The sequence below is a fragment of the Phasianus colchicus genome, chromosome 11 (assembly GCF_987193195.1).
Source record: "Phasianus colchicus chromosome 11, bPhaCol1.hap1.1, whole genome shotgun sequence".
Taxonomy (NCBI): Eukaryota; Metazoa; Chordata; class Aves; order Galliformes; family Phasianidae; genus Phasianus; species Phasianus colchicus.
In genome coordinates, this window is record NC_143446.1 from 11976461 (window position 1) to 12001611 (window position 25151).

The 25151-nt window shown below is 44.6% G+C and overlaps 1 protein-coding gene across 10 annotated transcripts in view; it reads right to left on the reverse strand.

The window, feature by feature from the left end:
* The window catches only part of GRIP2 (glutamate receptor interacting protein 2), a 248274-nt gene that overhangs the window by 55445 nt on the left and 167678 nt on the right, over positions 1–25151 (reverse strand). Inside the window, exon 1 of one of the 10 annotated variants that reach the window (XM_090148249.1) lies at positions 12704–13259. The exons of 8 other annotated variants lie outside the window; for them this stretch is intronic. In XM_090148249.1, the coding sequence (XP_090004375.1) occupies positions 12704–12743 (40 nt within the window). In that variant the 5' untranslated portion in view covers positions 12744–13259. Of the gene's footprint in view, positions 1–12703; positions 13260–19767; positions 20183–25151 lie in introns of those variants that run through there. One more of the 10 variants, XM_090148252.1, reaches the window with a different exon arrangement.

The window sequence follows — 25151 nt, forward strand, 5'->3', positions numbered from 1 at the left end:
GCTGCTATAGGCAGGGCCACCTCCCACTAGACCAGGTTTGCTCACAGCCCCATCCAGCCTGAGAAGATTCCTGCTTTCAGAGAAAAGGATGGAATTTAAACATTTAGTAAATCAGTAGAAGATATAATTAGTGTACGTGCTCAGTTGGCTCTGCAGTGAAGCCAGAATTCAGAGAGATTTAACTAATATCAGCTTTCACAGGATATTAAAAACTGCCCAAAGTCTGATTCAAGTCCCATCTGATAAGAATGAATGCTGGACCTGCCTTGCAATGCTGAGATGTAGTACTCCTTTTTTTAAATACATAGCATTCCATTAAAAAAAAAAGGCAAAAAGTGAAATGAGGCAATTTAAGAACCTGCACCCAACCTGCCATTATTGTCCTGCTGTTATATATCAGAGACACTGTGACAGTGCATCGTGTGCCTCCCATTCCTGCCTCGGAAGCCCTCACAGACTAACTTTATCTAATCAGCAAACCTCAGGGAGCACACAGTGGTGGACCTGTAAGCAGTTGTTAGTTTCCACTCAAACTATACTGAGAAAGGAAGGGAAAGAAATCTTCAAGAAGTGATTTTTGTCTTGTTTCTCTATGAAAACTAACTGTCTGTCCATCCATTCACCTACTGTGCTTTTGTGTCTCTGGAACCCAGTGGCCAATATCCTTTAGTGTGGGGACGGAGAGCAGCTAGAAAGAGGATTTTAGTCTTGTAACCTTTCTCACAACTATTTTGGGTAGAAAAGACTCAAAGTCACGCTCTTGGCAAAGCAAAGAGAATTGCTGTGTAAACAGCTTTAGCCTCACCACCCCCTTTCTTTTGCATGGTAGTGAAAAGAATAAGGGGTGATGAATGCAAAATTGAAAAATATGGTTTATTTGGTCCTCTGCTCATGAAGGAAATTATACTGTTGTTCTTAAACATCCCAGGGTTGCTTTTCTTCCTCTGATTTAAAAATATCAAGGACACCTCTTTCCCTGTTCTGATGAGGTTATGCTTTCTGCATTACATCAGCTTTTCAACCACTACTTGAAGGACAGACAGGTTGGGCCTTCAGCACAAACAGCATTTCCCGTACAAAACCAGAACATCTCCTCGGTGCATCTCTTCCAAAGCACCCCCAAAACGCCCATACCCAAAAGGTCCATTTCACTCAGTGAGCCCTTTCCACTTCGCTTTTCTTACACACTCCCCCAGCAAGATTTGAATTTCTAGTGTTAAAGAATAAAAATAGAGAAAAGGAGGGAGGAACTTCCCTTCCTGCAGCCCCTCCCGCTCTCCTAGGCATTCTTATAGACAGCTTCATCCGTTTGTATTTATGAGCAAAATGGAGGCACACAGACTGCACACTTCCTCAAATCCTTGCAGGTCACATCTGCACGTGCACACACACAATATATGCAGTAATTTTGTTCATGAGGGACAAGAATAGTGCAGAAACCAACTCAATGAGATTATTATTTCTCAACAGCTCCAGTGCTTGAAATGCTGTTATTAAAGATACATTTTCCAGTCAATTTTGCAATTTCTTTTGTTAAGCAGTGCAGACTGTACTGGGAAGGGTCCAGCAATGAACTAGGAAGATGAAATATTGCTGATATACAGATTGTGTTATCTAAAGAAACCACCTTTCAAAAGTAAAAATCAAAGCTGAATCAGATACATTTGCAGACTGATCTCTCATGAAAATTATCCAAGTGAGCCATTGTAATATGGTGAGAAACAACCAATAATGTCTAAAGCCATTCCCAAGGAAGAATGCCTCCTGGATACAACGGCGTTTATTAATCTGGGCAGCAGGCAGCAGTAAATCCTAACTGACAAGGGAACACAGTTCTCCCTATTAACTCCAACCAAGCTCCCAAACTTCTCTTCAATATGGAGCTGGATAAGAACCTGCTGAATCCAGCCTGCTGAATCCAAACCCTGGGGACTTTCTTTATTTTAAGCAACAAATGCCATGCTAAATAACTGTGGAGTGAAATCAAATAAAAAAGACAGCTCTATTGTGGCTTTTTAAGCAGATGAAATTAAAAACTGACAGTTTATTAAACCATAGCACTCAAATAACTGGTGCCACTTAAACCTAGCGGCCACTATTCCCTGCTTGTTTAAAAGCCTGAGTTAGTCAAAAAGTGATTGTTTTAATGACAAAACATCACAACAAGGTTTGTCTGTGGTACACTCAGACAGGTAGGCTTTTACTTTCAATACCTCAAGGGTTAAAGCAAAAAAAAAAAAAAAGAAAAAAAAAAATTATACATGTCCATAATACAAAATGTTTTGCTTTGTTTCTGAGCAACAAAAAAATCTCTTAAGGAACAAAACCAATCAATCCCAACACCTGGTTAGCCCTTTTGGAACAGATCATTTCTGCAGTGATGCTGACAATAAATTCTTTAACCTACTTTGCTTTTACAAACTCCAGTTTGGTCCCTATGGTCTCTGCATTAAAAGTGGTACCCGTTGGCTTCCATCCTCCAAGGATGCATCAGAAGCTCAAGGCAGCACTGCATTGAAGAGAAGGGGAGAAAGCAATCTGATTTATAGAATCATGGAATCGTTAAGGTTGGAAAAGACCTCTAAGATCATCGAGTCCAACTGTTCACCTACCACCCACTATCCCTAAGTACCACATCTACCCTTTTCTTGAACACTTTCAGGGACAGTGACTCCACCACCTCGCCGGGCAGCCTGTGCCAGTGCATCACCACTATTTCTGAGAAGAAATCCTTCCTAACATCCAATCTGAGCACATGAATCATTAATGGAGAGATAGGAGAGCCAAGAAGTGGGGAGGAAAGCTGCAGAGATTCAGCCTAGGTGTGGGAACATGTGCGCCCTCCCCTCCTACCCCAGGAGAAGGATTAACCTTCTGGACATTGTGTCACTGTGATTCTTATTGTGACAAATGGGAATCTTTCTAAAAATCATTTTGCACCATTGACAGGGGATTTGGAGCATGATTCACAGTAATTGGACTAAGCTCTTTGACCTGCATTATGCAGGGGGTGATAATGGACTGTGAATGGCTCATTTTGGCGCAAAACAACCCAGTCTTAAGGAAAAAAAATAGGAAAAGATGTAATTTGGGCTAAGGTTGGCTGAAAAGAAAAAGTACAGTTCAGAGAAAGGTCATTTTCACCCATAACAAAATATGCCTGCGATTCTGGCCAGCTCAGAGCAAGAGTTCCCACCCCCACTTGAAGAATGAGGACACATCAGGAGGACGAGGTGGCAACAAGGCACTGTGCCATCACTCAGCCAGGTAATCCCTTCTGAAGAGACACTCACTGAAGCTGTAATATGGTTTTTTGTTTTACTCCTACAGCACTTCCAGGAGAGCCCACGTTACCCGTGTAAAGTAAGTACTCCTAAGAGCACATCAGCATCTGTGCTAAACTTACAGCGTGCAGCACGGGGATCGGCTAGGAGTGGTAAGCCAGTCTTAAGGAAACCTTCCAGAAAACACAATTCCTTAGACAGTGATGAGTTGAGGAAAAACCCTTCCTACCAGTGAAAAACCTCCTTCTGTGCTAATCTCTGGGAGCAACAGCAGTTTGACAACAGCAGCTCCGGCATCGAGGAGACAACAGCTTCAAGTAGAAAACCCGTGCAAATCACAAGAGAAGAAAACAAAGCAAAAAAATAAAAAAGAAAAAGAAAAAGAAAGAAAAAGGTAAAACCACAAAACCCAACAATGGGCAAAAAAGGCACAAGATGCACTTCAGTGCAGTAACATCTAATAAAAGCATGAGCAAGGGATCTGCGGGTGAACTGAGAAAACAGATACAGACAAAACCTAAAGGACCCCATCAACACTAGCATGAAAAAGTCAGAAGAGAAGCAAATACCAAAGCTGTCTGCGACCTCTTTTGCTACTGCACTGATCTTAGAATCGCAGTAAGGCTATGGCTCCAAAAGGAGCAATGAACAATCACAGAATTCACAGCCTGGTGAATCAAGTAACCCTGGCTCACTGCAGCCTACAGCTGGGCGTGCACTCCTTCTTTTAAGCAGGGGTGGCCTACATCTTAAATCATAGAATCATTTGAGTTGGGAGAGACCCTTAAAGGCCATCCAGTCCAACTGCCCTGCAATGAACAGGGACACCTCCAGCTCCATCACCTTGGATCAGCGCACCAAAATATCTCACAGCCAGATTTGCTTCTGCACTGCAATAAGACAACGCTCCCAGGTCGTGATGGCTGGGTTCCTCTTCCAGGAGGACTGACTGCTGCTTAGGAGAAGACACAGTAGGTTGAAAATAAGGTGCTTTATCCTGGATTTGTACTGCATTCCGAAGCAAAGTGTTTAAAAACCAGTGGGAGTCAAGAAATAAGGAAGAAGTACCAGACAGCATTAACTGTTTTAAAAGAAAGATTTCCGGCACCCCATTTAGACTCATTTCCAGCTTATCCATGAAGCTCTGCTAAACCTTACTAAGACTTAATTCCCATAAATGTGATTCTCCCCTCCGTGTTTAGCTAAGTAGCAGTGCTTCAAAAAAAATAAATATCAAGTCGTGGGTGTTGGATTATTCATTCATGTGGTAAAAGCCATTATATATGAATATATACAGATGTACCCACTTCAGAATTGATCTAAACATATGTAGATTTTAGACTCTGACACACAAACCATCCATTATGCAATGGCCCATGTACGCGTCTGGGCTGCTTTTATCCTCAGCTGTGTCAGGAGGATTCGCAGTGAGAGATGGAAGAAGCTTACAGTTAAAAGACTAAAGAAAGTCTAAGCAAGGGGCTTGCTTAAAGTGAAAGGAGAGAAAGGGAAAGAGAGAAATCAAAGGGCCAGGCAACATCAGATTCAGCAGTACAAGATGACGAAATAAGAACGTTTCAAAGCCCAAAGTTATTTGATGTTGGAAATGGTGTGGTCTGATCCCATCAAACCAGCTGTTAAAAATTTACCTGAACTGCCCATTAAATCTCACTTCTTGCAAACCCTGCTTCCTTTCTGCCCTCTTCTCGCTCCCCTTGCTCCCCAGAAATCATCACAGCACCACCATAATGGAAGACATCATCTGGAGCAAAAGATAGTTAAGACAACACTCCAGCAGTTACTAATGCACGCCGTTTTGTGCAGCTACCTCCATGCAAACAGTTGTTTGATTTGCTGTTGCTTCACACTGTATAGGAAGCAGAAGTCATTGGGAGAACACAGTCTCAGCTACAACCAGCAAAGAAATTCCCAAAAGGCGTGGGAAATCCCAGTGCAAATCAGAATGTATTGCAGCAAGCAGGGCTCTGCCATCCTCCAAAATGCTCGCAGGGATTCCTACAGCTTACGGAGGGTAGGAAGTGGCAGTGAGCTCGGGAAAAATTGAAGCATAACTGTATGGTTTTTAGTACTGGGGATAGAGGAGACTCACGTCAGGAACACAGACCATTAAGTGTAATGCTTCACATTATGCTTCCCAAATACGCACTTAATTCTGATTCAACAAGGCACTTGTGCTAATAAAAATTAAAACCAGCAGGTTCTGTCGAGTGTGTAATGGACGGGTAGAAGAGCAGTGTGTGCAGGTATTTCTAAAATTAACCAGAAATACAAAACCTGATTGCTTCCCAAACCCCCATGGAGCTGGGGATATGCTGCATCAATCACTGCCCAGCACTGGATGGGCACTGCACCATTACCAGCCCAGCTCCTCACTGCTCCTCCTCCACACTGGTGTAAAACGGGTGCAAGAAAGCAGAGCAGGGGCACAGGGAGAAGAGAGAGAAAAGATCAGCTCCGTGAACACTGGATGCAGCAGATCCATTTAATGATTAAACAGACACGATTGTTTGCTTATAAAATGCAGCGGCACATAAATCTGCTAGGAGCTAATTGCCTATTATATTGCTCATGGTAGTGCTCGAGTTGGCTGCTGAAAGATAAAGGGACAGTTAGAAAGAGCAGAAAGCACCTTCTTCCCAGGCTCTGCGAGGGGAGCATTCATCCCCCAACAACAGCAGGGTCCAGAGCTCACCTGAGTGTAAGGTATGGGACTGAGACACAGGGAGCACTGGGTGACATGGGAAATGCATTACATTATAAAAATAAACATCGAATGAAATAAAATGTGTACATTCTTCCTATGCCAAGAGGTTAATCCTATCCAAACGGGAATGCATTCCACAAAGAAATTATCCCCTATAAATCACTGGGGCAGGAACAGGCCACATCCCTCAGACTTCAGGCTGTGCCATCTGCTGCGGTCATTATGCTGTTCGGATCTGCCAGCGTGGTGACAGTGGGACCAGAAGGGATCTCCACTGGTAGCAGAGGCATAGCAGAGTCATACTGCTGGGTCTGCTCCTCTGGAGCTGCAGCACAACGTTGTTCATGAATCGAAGGTTTGACTCAGACATCCAACACTTGTACGGTCACACAGGTGGTTGCTCAAAGAGAAGCAGGGCCACAAGCTAGCTTGGTGATCTGGCTGGGAAAAACAGCTGATGGAGTTGCACCATCACAGAGTGCTATGGCAGAAGATCCCCAGGGCAGGTGGGCCCTGCTGGAGCAGGCTGCTCACATGGCATCAGTAGGGTGCTGCAGAAGGAGCAGAACCTGGCAGGAAGTTACTCAAAAAACTGAGCACATCGGCTGGCTCAGAGGCTGAGGATGACAGTGCTCAGTCCTCAAAACAGCAGCAGGCACAGGACCAGAGAACGACTCCCATCCTTTAGGAAGGAGGAGGATGCAATGAAGCTGGTCCACCAAATCCCATTTTCATTCATACACCAGAGCAGCAAGGAGCCAGATCTTACTCTTAATGGCACAAGTTCCTGCCTCTCAGCATATTTTTATTCATTTCACAACTGCTCCACAGCCCTTCTCACCCTAATGCCAAAGGAACTCTCCCCAACATTACCAGCTCTTAGCTTATAGCTCCGTTAGGACGCACCAAGTGAGCGCTCGTTACACACTGAGATCAGAAGCTAAAGAACTGCTGGGGTGAAAACCACAGCTCCTCCCATCTTTCCAACATCATTTCATGAACTTGCACAACAAGAAACAGAGCAACTGAGGCACAATTAAGTGGGATCATCTCTTCATAAGTTGGCTATGCTAAATAGCTTTAAAGGCCATTTTGGGACTGCTATGCTGAGCAGTCTAACACTGATTTAACAAAAACGTATATCTATATATATTCCCCATTCTTTTATGGTTTCCAGGTGTTGGGACCAATTTACTTCACAGCAATTCCTGGGCCTTTTTTTCACCTCCTCCCCACAAAAACCTGCAGCTGCCAACTATGTTGGCATCTACAGCAGCGAGGAAACGAATTTCCCTGTGAAGCAAATTCTTCCAGGATGAACTGAATGAAGGCAGAGCTCATAATTACACATTACTGAAAACATTTCTGATTTAAAAAAAAAAAAAAAGATATTTTTATCCACATCTCCAGTTGAAAATTGCTAGAAAAGATGCTTTTGAAAAGCCATCATCTCCAAGCATGTAATTATCAGATCCTTCAACAAAAACACACGGCCAAAGAAAAACAAAAAATACTTTCATTGAAATAAAAAACTGGGGTACAGCAATTGTTTGGAATGGAAGGAGAACTGCTGGGAATGGAAATTCACATAACACCCTGTCTGATTTTACATGTCTCTGAAGTTACCAGACTGATTTGAAAATCCAGAGATTAATACATTTGGCAGCTGAGAACATCAAGCTTGGTTAGTAATTTTTCTTGTTATGAACAGAATAATAATATTAAAAAAAAAAAAAAAAAAATCAGAAGCAGACTGGCAGTCAGGCTGTCACAGAACCAGAATTTCCTAACTCCCACGTAAGCATGCTCGTCTTTAAACAGCACTCTGCCACCTCGAACAGACAGCCATACAATGACCTGGGGGTCCTATCCTATCACGGCTTAAGACCATGCACACCCTGATGGGATTACTCACATGCTGAAAATTATGCAGTAGCTGAACTGACAGCTGAAAAGAGCCTTAAATGTTCTTATGCCTGGTAGCACTCAATTGTCAATTGATGAACATTGCTAAGTATTTATTTTAGCTCTACTTTCTCTCCTTCCGTTCTCCAACAACACGTCTTTCTGATTATTACTTCTTTCCCATTGTTTGCAACACCCTCTCATGCATAAACATAAAAATAAAGGCACCTTCCCCTCCAAGTTGCCCAACACCTTCTTCTGACCTTCCAAGCAAAATTTCATATTGTCTACATAAGGATGGAAACCATATCTTAAGTATCAATTTTAACACTGATTTTCAAAATAAATCATAGCATCACAGAATCATTAGGGTTGGTCAGGACTGCTAAGATCACTAAGTCCAACGCCAACCCACCCCCACCGTGCCCATAACCACATCCCTCAGTGCCACATCTCCACAGTTGTTGAACACCTCCAAGGACAGTGACTCCACCACCCCCTTGGGCAGCCTGTGCTGGTGCCCAACCACTCTCTCTGAGAAGAAAGTTTTCCTAACATCCAACCTGAATCTTCTCTAGTGCAACTTAAGGCCATTACCTCCTGTCCTATCGGTGTTACCTAAGAGAAGAGGCCAACCCAAAAATCAAATCCTGCATGCCTCAACACACAAAAACTCTTTGGCAGTTTGGCTATCCTTGGCTTACGTGGATTAACAAAGTAGAACATACATTATAAAGAGTAACAAACGTGGACAAAAAGCCAGAAGCCAGGTATAACACAGCACATAAAGTCAGTATCGTACTATGGTCACTTGAGGCCTGAATGCAATGAGATTTGCTTCAGCCAGTTGGCAGAGAGGTACATGTGAACTCCAATAATTAGCGATGGAGAGAAAGCCTAACAAGCATGTGCTCAGCTGACACTACGGACCAGTATCTCACATAGCCAAAAAAACTTCAGAGTCCTGGACACCAAAGTCCTGTGCCATCAGCAGGTATTCTTCAGGTCTCATGGAGGATGGGTAGGATATCACAGGACAGCAAAGGAGCAAGATGGAGCGTTCAACTTGGGAAAGCATAACATAAAATGAAATAGAAGCAATATTAGAGTGGGAACAGGAGAATGACAAATTTATCACCTTATCTTCAGTTCCCAGAATGGACCATCTATGTGTGAGGTGCTGAAAGAAAAGAAGGACGACTAACCACAATCCTGGATCTACCACAAATAAGCCAACAGTAAGCCCACTCAACTTCCTTCTATAACAGAGCATCATTTCTGGGTAGGCAGAAAATGCAAGTTCTTATATCTCAATTTTAGAAATGCTTCTGACACGGTTTCACATGCTATTTTTATAAGCATGTTTGGGAAGTAGGATATAGATGATTATAAAGTGTACACAAAATTGATTGGAAAACCACACACTGAGAAAATTCATCACTTACTCACAATCAGAAGGGACGGATGTATTAAATGAAGATCTGTGGGGCCAATCCCAGCCTGGAAAGGCTCCAGGTTTTCACAAAATGACATGGATGACTGCAGAGAGATTGCTCTTATTAAGTTTGCTGATGGGCACCAGTTATGAAGGATTGAAAGTAGGCTGGAAAACAGATTTTTGAATAAGTTGGATATTACAAAGAATTTCTTCTCAGAAAGAACAGTCGAGCACTGGCACAGGCTGCCACGGAGTGGTAAAGTCACCAATCCTGGAGGTGTCCAAGAACCATAAAGATGTGGCACTGAGGAACATGGTTCAGAAGGCTTTATTGGTGGTAGATGGGTGGTTGGACTTCATGATCTTAGAGGTCTTTCCAATCTTAATGATTCTATGAATCAGATGCTATGAAACTGGAATGATCCAGTTGAATCCAGAGGTGCATTCAAGTAAACAAAACTGGGCAAGAATAATCAAATTAACAAATTCAGGATGAAAAAAAAAAAAAACAGTTTTGCAATAGGCTCTTCAGGTACTGTGGATCACAAATGAAACAATTCTACAAACACCCCAGTGGCATCTAGAAAGATGGGTATAGCACAGGAAGTCTGTAAATCCTTTCTTTTTTCCCATCTTACAAAGAGCCTCACCTTGAATGCAGGGCCTAGATTTGGGTACTACAACTCAGAAAAGCAGAGAACAGACCAGACGAACTCAGACTTCTCTAACTCTCCATCCATTTCGGCTTAAGGAAATTAAAATCACTGTGATTCAACTCCAGACCCCAGGAGCCGTCTTGGTACATGCACCCCAGCTTCTTTTCCTCTTCATCTTTCCTTTTGCTGCCTCTGAGGCAAAGCTGACAAGTGACGTAAACAGGTTGATGAGCAGGAGTTATATTAAATAGTGCTATTGTGCTAAATTCTTTCATAAGAAAGATAAAATCTTTACTTGTAGAAGATTTATCTGTAAAGATTTCCTCCTTAGTCTAACTCCACGCTTCAGTTCTCCATCCTTTCAGACGCTGTCTCTATTTCTCCCCGTGCCTGTTTGGAAGTTGTGATGATCTGGGGCCATTTCAAGGAAAGCACAGCACAGAGCAGGAAAAAAATCAGCAGGCAGGAGGAGGCAAAGATCTCTTAGATCTCTTCCCTTGGTCATTTTCATCCTGCAAATAAGGGATGCAGCTTGCAACCCAGTAAGAAAGCACAGGAAATTTGCACTGCTCTTCTTCAATATCACTTATGCTAAAAGCACATCTTCTGAAGGGAAAACAAACAACAACAAAAAAAAAAAACACAGAAGGGAAAAGCACAGAAGGACATATTGATGTACTGTATTTCTTCTTTGTCACTTATATATGGGAAACTCAGCTGGTCACCTGCAGCAGCAAGAAGATTGAGCTGGCTCCACTGCTCTGCCCACTCTGCAGTGATCCTGCAGTAAGGACTAACTGAATGCAAAGTTTACTAGAACAAAATACAGAACTTCTCCCCAGACTTCAGAAAGGCCATAAGGCATTTCAGGGAAGTCCTACAACTGTAAGAAGGATTTGATTACCGTGTCTTTTTTGGAAACACACTATAAAACATTGAGAAATCAGCTGAGTAGCCAAGACAGCTCAAATAAGCCTCAGCAAAATCAAACCCAAAATCAAACCGAATGCACTGTAATCAGTCCCCCTCAAAGCTTTTTTCTATGCACAAGGAAAAAGAGGGATGGCAGACACAAAACAAGACAGCCATCATTCCCTCTCTCCATCTTTGCCCTGTGCCAGGTGCAGAGGATGGCTCCATCTATGGGCTGAGGACATCAGACCCTACAGGCAGCTGAAAACTCTGTAAGTTACGAAGTTTGGGGCTGAGACCAAAAATATTCCTCATTACTTCACTCAATTTGCAGCAACACAGTGACCATGAGTCTTGCATGAATGTAGGACCAGATGCCTCCAGTGACATGGAATCAGACTAATGATTCTCCTCCACAGCTGGGATTCCTCTGGCACAGCCAGTGCCAGCCACCCCTGAGCTGGGGCCCACTTTATGGCTCAGCCCCAAGAGCAGTGGAACTCCTGCCAAGCTGGTTTTTGATCTTTCCATGGAACAGCTGCATTCCTGTCCTGCTAAGTCACGTGTTTGGGCTTCTTCTGCCTACTGGGACACATCGCCACGGCTTGGACAGCTTTGAAACAAGCCCCAGCCCCCTGACTACTCATTGCTGTGCTGTTACAGCAAGTGGGTATTCCATCCAGTCACCACCCGTAGTATTAGGCAACACGACCAGGATGAACTGCTCTGAACTGGTTTATTTCACCTCTCAGATTTGGGGGGGGAGGGGGAAAAACAATTTTCTAGAGTTAGGTTCGTGTTTTAGGACATCGAATATTTGTACACTAAGGAGAGCGCAAAGTCAGTCCTACTCTGCTTCAGGCAAAGTAAAATGCTTCCAACGCTGTAAATTACCTCTGTACTTCCAACTCCCCTGTCTTTGCTTTCAGAAGGGGAACACTTGCAGCAGAGCAGAACAACAACTCCATGCAGTATATTTAGCTGCAACAAGCAGAGCTACAGCATGCAACAAAGTACCTGAACATCACACCCAGCTGGAAATAACAGAGCCTATCCATGCTGGAGAGCCTGGGGCCGGGATCTGGTTCTTGTGCCCCTTGCAGAAGTGCCTTTCTACACTAATCTACCCACTCTTGAGCAGAGGTTAAATGGCTACATTAAATTCCACAGAAAAAGCAAACAACCCACCCAGGCTTCCAAAACAGGGATCGGCATCTCATTGAAAAGGCAAATTTCTAGCTTAAGCCAAATTATTTGTTAGAAAACGTAGCAGTGTATTACACTGGAGGGGGGGGAGGGGGGATGGCAACAATCCCACCACATTCAGCAGTTCCTTACCTCCTATTTCCCTGCACCAGCCCTCTTTCTACCACTGCTAAATGCTCAGCCCATTCACATGCTCATCTTGAAAAAGACAAGAGCTATCATTAGGTTTCACTAAAATAGAAGAGTTGTAAAGACTCCGCAGTATTTGGAGTCTGGGTCTGCTGATCCTCCAGCCCAAGGTGGTGAAGGCAGAAAGCAGCCTGAAGGGTGCTCGCAGTGGTCACAGGGAGAAATTCTTTCCAGAGAAGCAGAGACACATTTTCATAATCAAAGCACTTAAGTCACAGCTTGGATACAAAGGTTTAGATTTTTAAACCTCCTCCTCTGCTTTCAAACTGTTAGTGGTATTTAAGGTAGTTAAAGGAAATCAGAATAAGTAAAAGCAAACTGTCGGAGAAGGGGAAAAAAAAAATAAATAAATAAATATATACATACACACACATATAGGCTCACTCACCAAAGTCTGATTGCAAATCCTTTTTCAGTCCACAAAGCATGTCTGCTATTAGCTATCAAACCATTCAACTAACTGCAGCAGGCACTCCTTGCTCTCACCCCGACTGCTCTGGGATCACTTTTCGCTGCCACCCGCAGCCGAGCTGGGCTGCAGAACACACTGCTCCTTGCTTCACCGTAGGGACAGAAAAAGAAATCGTTCTGGACCACAAACAGTCCAGTTTGCAAGAACTCTAAAAACGTTGCAATCCTTCTGAAAGAAACGTCTTTACATGGCTCCCCAGTTCTGTATAGGAATAGGAAAATGAAGGCTATGGTCCTAAAATCCCGTGGTGGTTGGCTTGAATCAAGTGGCCATCAGGCATTGCAAAGCAAAAGTTAGGAGCGCAGTGATTAAAGGGAACAGCTGGTTGGAGGGGAGGCAGCCGGCCAGCCCTGACTCCAGCAGATGCAGCGAATGCAGAGCGCTTCATTCCCGGCGGCATTGCCCCTCGTGCTGTGCCGGTTGGGAGCAGGCAGCATCCCACAGAGAGCTGCCAGCCCACAGCAAGAGCCCTTCTGGGGCTTCCATGGGGAAGGGGGGGGGGGGGAGAATTAAAAAAAAAAAAAAAAAAAAAAACGTGGGGAAAGGGGGGACAAGAGAAAAGGCAGCAGCTGGTCCTGCGGAGGTACGCACAGAGCTGCGCACACAGCCAGCTGCAGAAGTTGGCTGCCGGCTGAGCCTCCAAGTTGCAGCAGCAGAGGAGGCTGCGGCTGCAGCGCTGCCTGACACACTTCCCTCTCCCCCACCCCCTCTTGGCAAGTGCTTGCAGAGCCTCCAGCACCTTTCAAGGCAATGTCAAGCTGCTGTCAAAGCATTACGCTGCCTCCCAAACACATGCCGGGTGCTCGTAAGGGAGCATGAAGCTGCAGTCTTATGGCCTGCCTGCAGCGCTTTCTGAAAACTCAGCTTAACCCTTTCTTAGGAAGGGCAGAGCAACCGTCACCACACGTGCAAGCCCTCTGCTGGGGTCTGGGCAAGTGGTGGGGAATTGGGGCAATGCTGGGACATGGGGACAGGGCAGGATGCTCCCTGCTTTACCCTTAAGCAGTTAGTCCTACATTGGGGATGAGCATACGGCACTGGCATGGAAATTGTTTCAATAGACCAGCATCTGCTCCCTTTGCTGCACTGGAGATGCAATGAGGTGACCTCCCTCGGACGCTCGGCAGAGCAGGCAGCAAAGCTGCAGCACAACACAGGTCCCCATCAGTCATGCTGTGAGATACAGACTGCATTTACATTCACCAGCCTATATCTCACATCCAAAAGGCAGCTTATCCATAGGCACTGCATTCCCCCGGGAACTGACATCACCTATAGAGGCAAGGTTGTATGCACAGATGGTGCAGGAGGAGCACAGCAGCACAAAGGCTGCTTCTTTAGTAGAGCCAGATGAGTTTGAGTCTACTTCAGCGTTTGGTTGAATTTGGCCAAGAGCTTGGAACTTTTGAAGGAAACTCATGGGCAAGACACAAGGTCTCGTTTCCTTAGGAAAATGAAACCTGGATAGCTCAGAAGGGCCCGAATACAGCTGGATGTGCTAGCAGGAAGTTCTAAGAACTGGGGACCCCACACTCAGCGTGGGAACTGGGTTTCAGCCTAATGCCAGAGGTTTTTGCTTGGATTGAAAGGCTCTAACATCTTTACTTTGGTTCAAACTCAGCTGTTTCATGTACAGATAACTTAAACAAAAGCAATAAAATTACTAAGTGAGAAAAAAACACTTCCAAAAGAGATATTTTGGTCCATAATTTGTTTTTAAGAATTTGTTCAGTCTGACAATGGACTTAATTAGTAATTGAGCTGAAATTCGTAATTAGAAGTCTTTTCACATGGCTATTAATGTTTTTCCTGCAAAGAAATCTCATCTGAAAGGGGGAAAAAAAAAAATCTACATTTGCACCATAAATATAAGGAGAAGATGCTAATTTGAGAACAGCACATTGCTTTGGATGCATGAAGTGGACATCACCATAGGGTGTTTTAAGGCAAAGCTCAAAGCAATCACTTACACTCATGCCACCATAGAAACCTTCCCAGGATATCTGCTGCACTGAGAATCAGAGCATCATTAAGGTTGGAAAAGGTCTCTATGATCATCAAAGCCAACCCATTCACCTACCACCAATATTGCCCACTAATCCATGTCCCAGTGGAAATGGTAGGAGAGGACAGGTCTGCTACACAGTTTAGCTGCATTGGGTTGTGGTGAGAACTGGGCAGAGCTGTCCCATCCCTCTTCTACCATCAGAAAATGAAAAGGCATGTTGGAATTTCCAATCCAGAACTGTTTGTGGCATTTGCTAAACTGGCACAGCCTAACAGGAGAGGATAAAGATGTTTACTCTGTGGTTGCTGGCCAAAACCCATAAACACAACGCTTGCTTCCTGTTTCAGGTAGCAGTATATTAAAACCAGTTGAAGTAAAAAGACTGAGTCTCTCAAGGGGAAGGAAAAGGGCACGCCACACACATCAAAAAAAAAAAAAAAAAAAAAAGGCAGCCAGAAAAGACACATTGTGACATCAAAATATACAGGTGTCATAAAAGACCATGAGGCACCAACCTAAACCATCCGTTTTTCAACAGTCTGTACACTCTACATTTTGGCATTAACTTTCTGCTTGTATGCCCTGAACTAAGAGCTCTCTAAAAACACTACTAAACAAGCCTCACCTAAGAATGAGTTATTGACCCAAACACTGTGCCTACTGGAAACAGGAGCAAATTTGGGGGATAGGCGGTGTTACAAAGCCTTTCAACACTGAGTAAAAAAAAACCAATGAACTCCATTCGGTTTTCTTGGCACATACTGCTCCCCAGGAGTAAAGAGAGCATAGAAAATGCTTTCTCTTATTTCCATTCAGTGTAAAAACTGAGCTGAGAGAATGGGCTGAGGAAAGTTCATGTTGGAACAGCTTCCCAGTGGTCCCTACTGGAAACATGTGGGCTTGTGAGGGGAACATGCAGCTAAAGAGGCAGCCATCAGTCCAGAGAAAAGGTTATCTTTCTTTTCTAGAACAGGCTGACCTTTGAGCAAAATTCATCTGGTGCAAGGAAGCTACCTTTATACACATATGTATACTAGCACCTGCTTTTTCTTGTACCTAACAAATACCGTGCTGCTTTTGAACTTGTTATCTTTCCCCAGAGCAAACTTTCAAGTCCTCCCAGAACTTTGGTGGGAGTGGAGCTGGAAACTTCACATGGCCCAAATTGACTGGGATGACATTTACAGAATACACTTTTATGCAAAGAAGACAGGGAGCACAGCAGAAGGAAGATCACAAGCTGTTCAAAATATTAGTGATTTAGTCCACTGCTTGATGGATATTTGTTCCTGTGACTTTGACCATTACTTATTTAATCGCCTCTAAGAGTATCTTCATCAGAAGTCACAGGACTGTGCAACACTACAAGATCCTGCAATGGACCATTTAGCACTGAACATGCTCTGAGCCTGGGAGAACACACAGAGCATCTTACATCACTCCACATTAGGAAGCCTCAGGAGACTCTCTGAAGCTGAATGAACGTAATGAACAGTCAGAGAGAGAAAAACGAGGAGGAAAAACACCCAACCACACGCACTTACAGTGCTCTGAGAAACACCGAAGTTCCAACCGCACAGAAAGATCACATTAATAGCAACAGAAATTGCTTTGGGTTAGGGGAGGTTCAGAAGAGACTGACGCAGATGCTTGCTATTTCTTTTAAATTCAGATCTTAAATAGAGATTTTACGTTGCCATCCCCTTCTCCCCACCTACTTCTTCAATTTACAAATGCACCCCTACACATTGCGGTCTGCTTTGGGCTGCAGTTCTCTCTGCCAGCCCATCTCCCTCTCAAGGCTGGTTTCTGGCACAGCAGACCTGGTGCTCCCAGGAGGATTGCTGGGAAAGCTGGTTTTAATTGGGAACTCCAGCCTGGCTCTGCAAAATCAAGAGGTCTGGGGAGCGTATGCCCCTCCTTGACTGATTTTGGGCTACAGCTGATGGGGAAGAGGAGGAGGGACAAGAAGGTCCATTACCCTCTTGGTGAAAGAGATTTCACAGCTGATTACCCAACTATCCATGGCCCCACACTTGCTCCATTTAATCTGCTCCAATTTTCCTTAGCTGTGCTTATTCAGAAACCCCAGACAACAGCACGGCAGCCTGAGGCTTGCAATGGGGCTTTTCTTTGGCCTAAGCAGATGCCCTGTTTTTAGGAAGCTGACTCAAAGTGTAACAGTTCTACACTTACATATTTCTATGGGAATATGAAAATGGACTTTTTAAAAAGATTTTTTTAAGAAGTCTGGAATTTAAATCATTTCATGAACCAGAGGAAGAACTCTTTGATTATTCTTTCCTTTAAGTGCAAGTTCCACCAGCCAGTCCTAAACATTAACTTATTATAGGTAATGAACACAGCGGGATACATTTACCCATCCAGTAGACAATCAAAGCCATACCTGCACACTTGCACAGAGATGGAGAATGTTGGTAAGGGTACTTCCAAGACCTCCACCCATCCCCTTCATCTCTAAGCACACTAGAGCAGTCACTGTACATTTTTCTGCTTAACCATTTTCAAAAGAGCCATCTGCATCTGTCACTGCCCATCAGCACAGTGGGGAAGTGGTGGGGGAGAAGTTGGCAGTGAATGCCAGCAGCCTCCTGGAGTTCTGAGTAATGGGAAGAACCAAGCTCTGCAGTGACCCCTCCATGGAACACCAGCAATCTGGCACTCTCCAGTGATGGATTTTGTCTGTGCACCAGCATCACTGATCTATCTGAAACACATGTTAAAGCAGCACGCTCCCCATTCTGGAAAGAAAGCCAAAAACCACAGGGATTGGATGTTCCAGTTTTTAAAACCCAAAACTCTTGATCTCTTCACAGTGACCAGTGTCCCCCAGGCAACCTCCCTTCCACTCCCTCCTAAGAGCAGGGGATCATTTCCTTCCATATTCCATGTAGATGTTAGCACAGGCACTTTCACCTGCCAAAACTACAAACAATGTGTTTTCTTGAGGGAAAACATCCCAGCCCTTAGTGAGTCCATCCCTAGGACAACATTGATTGTTTCTCTCCAAATCGGTCTATTCTTCTTCATTACAAGACCAGAAAATGAATCATAGCCCGCAATGGCTCAGCCATTTCTTTTTGCAAGCATCTAAGAGACAGCTGACTTAGCTAGAAGATTTTTAACTAAAAGGAGAAGCAAAAAGGTGCATCTTGAGTCAACAGGAGTCAAGAGCCATTGCCAGAGCCATGCCTGAAGCTGTGCTCTTGCATCACTTCAAAGCATTTTCCAGATTTTGTGGGTTTAACTTTAATGGTTAACCTGCCTCCTCCAGGCAATTCCTCCTGACTGCCTCCTTTAGCTAACACTTCAGTTGGTGAGCCCAAGTTGTACAAACAGGCCCAAAACTCCAGTATAAGAAGATCAGACTGAAGGAGGCACTGCTCTGAACTACGGGGAGCAATTACACTCGTGGGTCCTTCACTTAAATCCCTACTTCATGTTACGCAAAGGCTAAGAGCAGTCGTCCTCAGGACAGTACGGAGCACATCTTTCTCCATTAAAGCTGTATATATGCTATGCAATTATTTTCTTAATCACTGAACGTAAGGGGAAATCCTACCATTTATCTCAAACTGGATTTTTGGATTTGAGTATTCAGAACAGGAATAATTCAGGGCTGTAAAATCAGGAGCTGCTAAGAGGAGCGGTGGAAGAGAAATAGGCTGAAGCAAAGTGCAAGATCCCCTACTGCCCAGCCAGCCCTAATGATGCAAAAGAGCTAATTTGGGGACCTTGTTAGCAGAGGTCACCCCAAACAAAACTGCATCTCAGCTGTGCAAAGACACAAGAGAAATCATCCTGAGCACACACACTGAAGCAGCCCAGCAGGGAACTGAGCAGAATGAAGGAACCATGCAGAAAAGCAGAGTCACACCACAGAGGGAAACCAAAACACTTAGCAGCTCCCACCTTCTGGGCCAGTAGGGATCAGTGCTTTAGCATGAGAGCAAATTGTTTGCAGCTACAAATCCAGAAATCTTTGCATCAGAATACTGGAAAATTGCTTCTCTTGCTCCAAAAGCATCTGGCACTTGAACCCAAAGTCTCCTTCCAGTAGCAGTCCCATGGGCTCTGGCATATCTCACCCCAAAGAGGAGAGCAATGCAGCACTACAGCTTACAGTGGCTGGAAGGACAGGTCTGAACACTGAGTCAGAATCCAACATCACTCTTCTCTGTGGAAGGAAAACCTCTGCATCTTCCCTTAAAAGATTTCTCCTGGTATTTTCAGAGACACCATTGCCAGCGCATAGGGATAAATAAGCAAGTGGGTCATAAGTTTTCACAGTTGTCACACAGTTTCTTTTCAATGAGTAGCAGTGTAACAATGCATTAACAATAAATGAAATGCCATGTTAACACTAATTTGCATAGTACAGAGCCACAGTGCTTTGCTTCCTGTATTCTCCCTCCAAGCTCTCCTGACCTGCATATGAATCGAGAGGAAATTTAATTGCTGGGGCATCCAGCAGAATCACTGAATTCCTGCTTAATGAGCCTTCATTTGTACTCTCCTGCATCAGATGCCTTCTCTCCAAGGTGCTGTGTTAACTAGCTGAGATGTGAAATGTTTTGCAAGGCTATTTTCATATGCATTTTGACAGAGGAAGAAATAGCAGGAGGAGCTCCAACTGCAAAGAGACAGTGTTGGTATCAGTCACACGATAAGGCTAGCGAGATCCCAAGAGTACTGAGCCATATTCCTTACAAGCAAAAAAACTGTAACAGCTTTTATATCCACTCTTACACCTTACAGCATCTATACGAAGCAACTCTTCTAGAAGAGACGCAGCACAGCAAGGTGGGATGTGGCCAAGGTTTGCCTGGGAGACAGCCAATGTGCAGAGCAATGCCATCCACTCCAGTGACTCAGAATAGCACAGCCCACACCGCCCCCAGAAGTCAGAGCCTCTGGGCAGTTTTGCATTCAGACAGCTCATTGAGCTTACCTCATTCTAAAGTCCTTGGCCGTGGTCATAGGGCTAATTTCCTTGCTGGGCACCTCAGCCTACACAACCTGAAAGTTGCCTGAAAAAACAGCCTTGGTGCCTTCTGTGTGGTACTGCCAGCAGCACGGGTAGGGCTGGCCACAGTCCTGGGAGCAAAGCTTCAAGCCTACTAGATGATAACCCTGGGCATCAGCCACGGGAAGCGCAGAGGAGAGGAAAGATGATAAGCAAAGAAGGATGACCCCAAAGGCCCTGCAGTGATCAGTTTTCTGTCCCAAGGCGGGCCATAATGGAGCCATACACAGCGACAGGCAGCCTCCAAGCAATGGGAACAGTGATAAATAGTAAAATATTTCGGCTTTGGAGTGCTCAGAGCTCCCCGAGGGACTGCATTTTGTTTCTTATTGTAGGCTTGCAAGATGGGATCAGCCTTCCCCTCCCATCTGGGCCCCACAAGAACAGCACACTGGTAGGTAAAGGTTTATCCTTTTTCTTACAAGTTATAGGAACCTATAAAAGCACTGCTTACAGCTCATCACTGATGTGGGTGTAGGCAACAACAGTGGGTCTGTGCTGGTTGCAACGGGCAGAAGATGGACCACAAAGTCTGTCTGCCATTTGTATTATAAGGGGAAAGAGTGGGGTATGGCACAAATCAGGCCTAATTATCCCAGGGTAGCTAATTATAAAGGATGTAAATTGGCAGAAATATAACCACATGGTCAATAATAGTATTTTTAAAAAGCTGAAAATTTTAGTCCATTATCTTTCCAGCTGAAAAGCTTTAATTGAAAATGGCTAATCTTCCAGTGGGTTCAGAAACGGTTTACAAGCTAATTGCTCTCTTTTCTTCAGGATTAACACTGTGTTCTGTGAATAAGGGTGGAGGGCAGCAGATGTGCAGCCGTTACTCTCTTTAATCCAAATGCCCCCACTGCCACAGATGCTCCCAGTGCTGTGCAGTGGCATAATGGAATCGCTTTCTCACACATAAAATGGCTGTTCTGAAATGAAATTACAGCCATCTATTAGGAAGGGAACAATAAATTTCCTCCGCCACACATCCTCATCATGAAAGACACAGCATTAGCCTATAAAACCCATGATGGAAGTAAATCTTGCAGGAGAGAGAGCAGCTAACAGGCGAATTTACCATTCTCCTTTCGTAACTGGCAGTCAGTGCCACTTGGACGTGGGCAGAAAATACATTATCCCAAAATGAGTGCATGCTTCCACAAACTTCAGGGTGGCCAGGACCTGCCTGCTGCTCTCTGGGCTCCTTACAGGAGCTGCTCAAAGAGCAACTTGCATTTAAGCTGAGAGAGCGCAAATACTTTTGCTACAGGGCAGGGAAACCTGCACCCAGCCTCCTTGGAAAATGAGGCATGCAATGCCTCCTTGAAAGATCCAGGAGGGATAACCAGACAAATATTTTTCATATTCCCGTTATCAGATGGTGGGAAGGCCACACCATCCCTTTTAGCAGTGGGCCTGCCTGCCCCACCCAGACCCTGCCTTCAAAAAGCCACAGAGCTCCTGGGGCCACAGCAGTGGGGAGAAGGATGAAGCATTTGGTGTTTGAATTGGCAGGAAAGCAAAGCCAGTGTTTGCAACAAAAGCTCAGCAGTGCTGTTCTGAGTAAGAGCAGTATTTTCCAGGAAAGGGCTAAACAAGGGATCGATCCCATCGAGGAGCAGTGCCCCACAAACAGGAGAGCATCACCTGGGCTTTCTCCAGAATGGTGGAGAAAGATGCCTTTCCCTAGAGAACAATTCATCTCAGCTGTTTGGAATAAAGTGTCTAACTTTAGCAATCTGTAAACTAGAGAGGAGATTCATCTCTTGAAAGAACAACAAATACGGCTCATTAACTGCTTCCTCTATCCCTCCTCCTCAAGCCTAGAGTTCCCTGCTGAATCACTGTCACAGAGAACATACCAAAACCCAGCAAGACAGCATGGCAAGCACCACCCATACAAGAATGTCTCAGTCGAACACATGGCAGTGGAAGACACGAGTCTATGGAATAGGCACCAGACAGAGAAATCTTTCAAGCTCAACTAGGTTCTAGAAATTGAATGTATACACATTTCGGCCAAATATTCACCTATTCAAACCCCTGTCTTGAACAGTCACTGAATTGCTGCCTTAAATCAAGTCTTTCACAAGCTGGACAAGTTGAGTATTTAGCGTTCAAACGAAGATGAACTGCTGCCAATCATCACTCTGCATTCAGCAGGGATCTCTATCACACAGAGCACGTCCTCAACTGAGGGAGGAAACCGAGCATGCAGATGACAACCACCCATACAAATGGGCACATGCTGGAATCAAAATCTAGATGGATACCGATGGTAAATGCATGGGTTAGGAGGGGGTGTTCTCACAACTCCATTAACTCAGCGACCCAGTGTGTGCGCAAGAAACCCCTTCACGTGCACTCCTGGATGACACCAAGAAGCAAGTGCATACTCTGCTGCCTCAACTACACGTGGCAACAAGCACCACAGTTAGCTGTTCATTCATTGTCACCACAAAGTTCAGAGCAATATTTAGGGCAGAGCTGTTCCCTCAGTATCTCATTTCCCTGTGCTATCCATTGTTTCTGCTGTTCCAAGGAGCAGCGTGCTGTAGAAGTTCATGTCTCAGTGCTGCATTTCCTACTCCATTGGCATATTTCTGTGCAAGGGGAATGGAACAACCCCAGGAGCCTCCCGGCTGCAAGCTGCACTACTGCACAAAGGCAAACACACAGAATCCAGGCCAGAATCAACACTGTAAGAATTACTGCCAAGAAACGACGTTTAGAAGCTGCAAACTTGGCAAAAAAAAAAAAAAAAAAAAGGAAAAAAAAAGGTTTGACTGCCTCTTTTTTTTCCCCCTCAAAGAACAATAACTTTTTTTTTTTTTTAAAGGCACAAAGAGAAAATGTGAGTGTTTTCAGAAGAACTCTGAAGCCTTGCTTTTGCTGTCTCCCACCTTCATGCTAGCTGACATCCCTGACACCAGTAATAACCAGACTTACTGCACAACAGGAGCTGGCACTACAGGTTGAAAAGACATTCCTAGAAAAAGTTTCTTCTAACAGAAATATTCTCCCCAGTTACTCACAGAATGGTAATTTAAGAATATTCATTCTCTAAAATATATTGTACTGTAAAGCCCTTTCTCTCAGCTATTAATTTGTTGCTAAGAAGCAGTGCAAGGCTTAATAGGACACAGAGATTTGAGTGAAAATTATGGGCTTGCTCTCTACATAGCTGTGAATTGATGCGTGTATGTTGAGAGGTGGGGGGGAGAAAAGAGGAAAACAGGCTTTGATCAAAAGGTTCAGAGCAATAAAGCTTACAGGTGCTCTGAGCCAACACACAGCCCTGAGGATGGCAAAGGGCCATCAATGCTCCCTTGCAGGACTCCAGGTGCCACCAGCAGTAACTCCATGCTCCTGAAGAGCATCGTGTACAAGGCAGATGGTGACCCAGGGATCTCTGGTAATGATTACCTGCATTTCCTGTCATTTTTAAGTGTAATTAAGAACCAGATTCCTTTAGAAGTAGCATTTGTCTCAAGCCTGTGGGGTCTTTTTTTTTTTTTTTTTTTTAAAGGCAGCAGTTGTGCCATTGCAATGGATATTTGTGATCTGAATTGCAGCTGTGTTAAATAGTCTACTAACTGTACAAAGCATAGATAGCCTAAGTAACCCCTGGAACAACTCATTCTGCACGTGAAGTCCTTTGGGCAGAACGGTGAGTTGGAGGAATAGGAAGGCACAAGTGCCCTTCACCAGTCAGTCCTATTGCTGCCACATCAGCCACCTCCCAGATGAGCTCCCTCCTCTCCCACCTTCCCCTCCTCCAGGGACAGCCTCCACACAGCCCCACTGCAAGCACTGCCACGAAGAAACCAGGATTCACTGCGTGGGGCAATCTGAGCACACCAGTAGCCCTCACTCCCTGTAGATGGCATTTGACTGGATTTGGCAGTTGAGCAAAAGAGCATAATTCCAAATAAATCCAGCCAGATTGAAGGATTTCAGCACAATTAGGAGTATAATACTGTATTTAAAAGCCTCATAAATACCCACAGCTAACAGAGGGCAGCAAGCTCAGCAGAAGCCCATCCCTCATTCTAAGGGACCAAAGCTGGCACTACATGGATGCAGATCCTCATATCCTTTAATGCCTCAGCAGCTGCAGGAGACAGAAGTCCTTCCCTGGACCTGCCAACCCTGCAGATCTCTTTGACCAGATGCCCCAGCTTGGAGGCATCCAACATTCCCAGTGCTGCACCAAGGCTGGGTATATATCCAGGCTTTGGGGAAGTTCCCATAGCAACAGGATGCAAACATCTTTTAGGTATTCATATTGCAGAGCTGATTTGCACCATCTTGACCACATTTAAGTGACTGAGGCCAAGGAAAAGAGTCTGTAAAAATAAGATGCTACTCCTTCATGGATGACTTTGGTTGCCTTTCAATTTATCCATACAACAGTTTTTAAGCCTCAGATTTTGGGTTGATAAGTCCTCTTCCACTACCTGATCTTGGGAAAGCTATGACTATTCCCAGGGAGGGAGCCTTCCCTCCACCAAGACAATATTGCCACCCGTTCATTGCCACAGCTTCCCACAGCACCCCTTCACCCTCCTGAAAACAAAAGGTGACTTCCTGAGGACTAAACTTTGACTTTTGCCAACGAGGAGTTTCACAGTCTTTGGCTATGAAGCAGCAAAAGTTTCAAGCAAGTTGTGGACGACAGCTCCTATGAGATCATAGAATCATAGCATCACTAAGGTTGGAAAAGACCTCTAAGATCATCAAGTCCAACCATCCACCTATCACCAATATTGCCCACTAACCCATGTTTCTAAATACCACCTCTCCATGCACCTTGAACACCTCCAGTTTACTCCACCACTCCCTGAGCAGCCTGTTCCAATGCATTTCCACTCTTATGGAGAAGAATTTTCCCCTGATGTCCAAGCTGAACCTCCCCTGGCACAGATGGTGCCACCAAACCTTCCCACTCCCTCCCCAGGAACACCCACTGGAAGGCAGCAGAAACTTTAAACCACAAGAAAAGAAGCAGTGAAAAGGATGGGCAAAGAAGGGATAGCATGAGGATTGAGGAGACAGTGGATTAATAGCCTGGCATGTGTGGCAGTTTAATAATAGAGCTGTCACAATAGGAAAGATTTACTAATTGCAGAGTCATTTGCTATGGATTCCCATCAAGCTGCCATTTAAATCGCTGTGCAGTTTTTAAGATGGCTTTCAAAAGAGGGTGGGGGGAGAAGAGACAACACCCATAGTACTTATGCAGTTAAATTTAGGAAAGCATTGTGTTTCCTTCCAGAGGATCAGGCAGACAGGGACAGCCAAGAGGG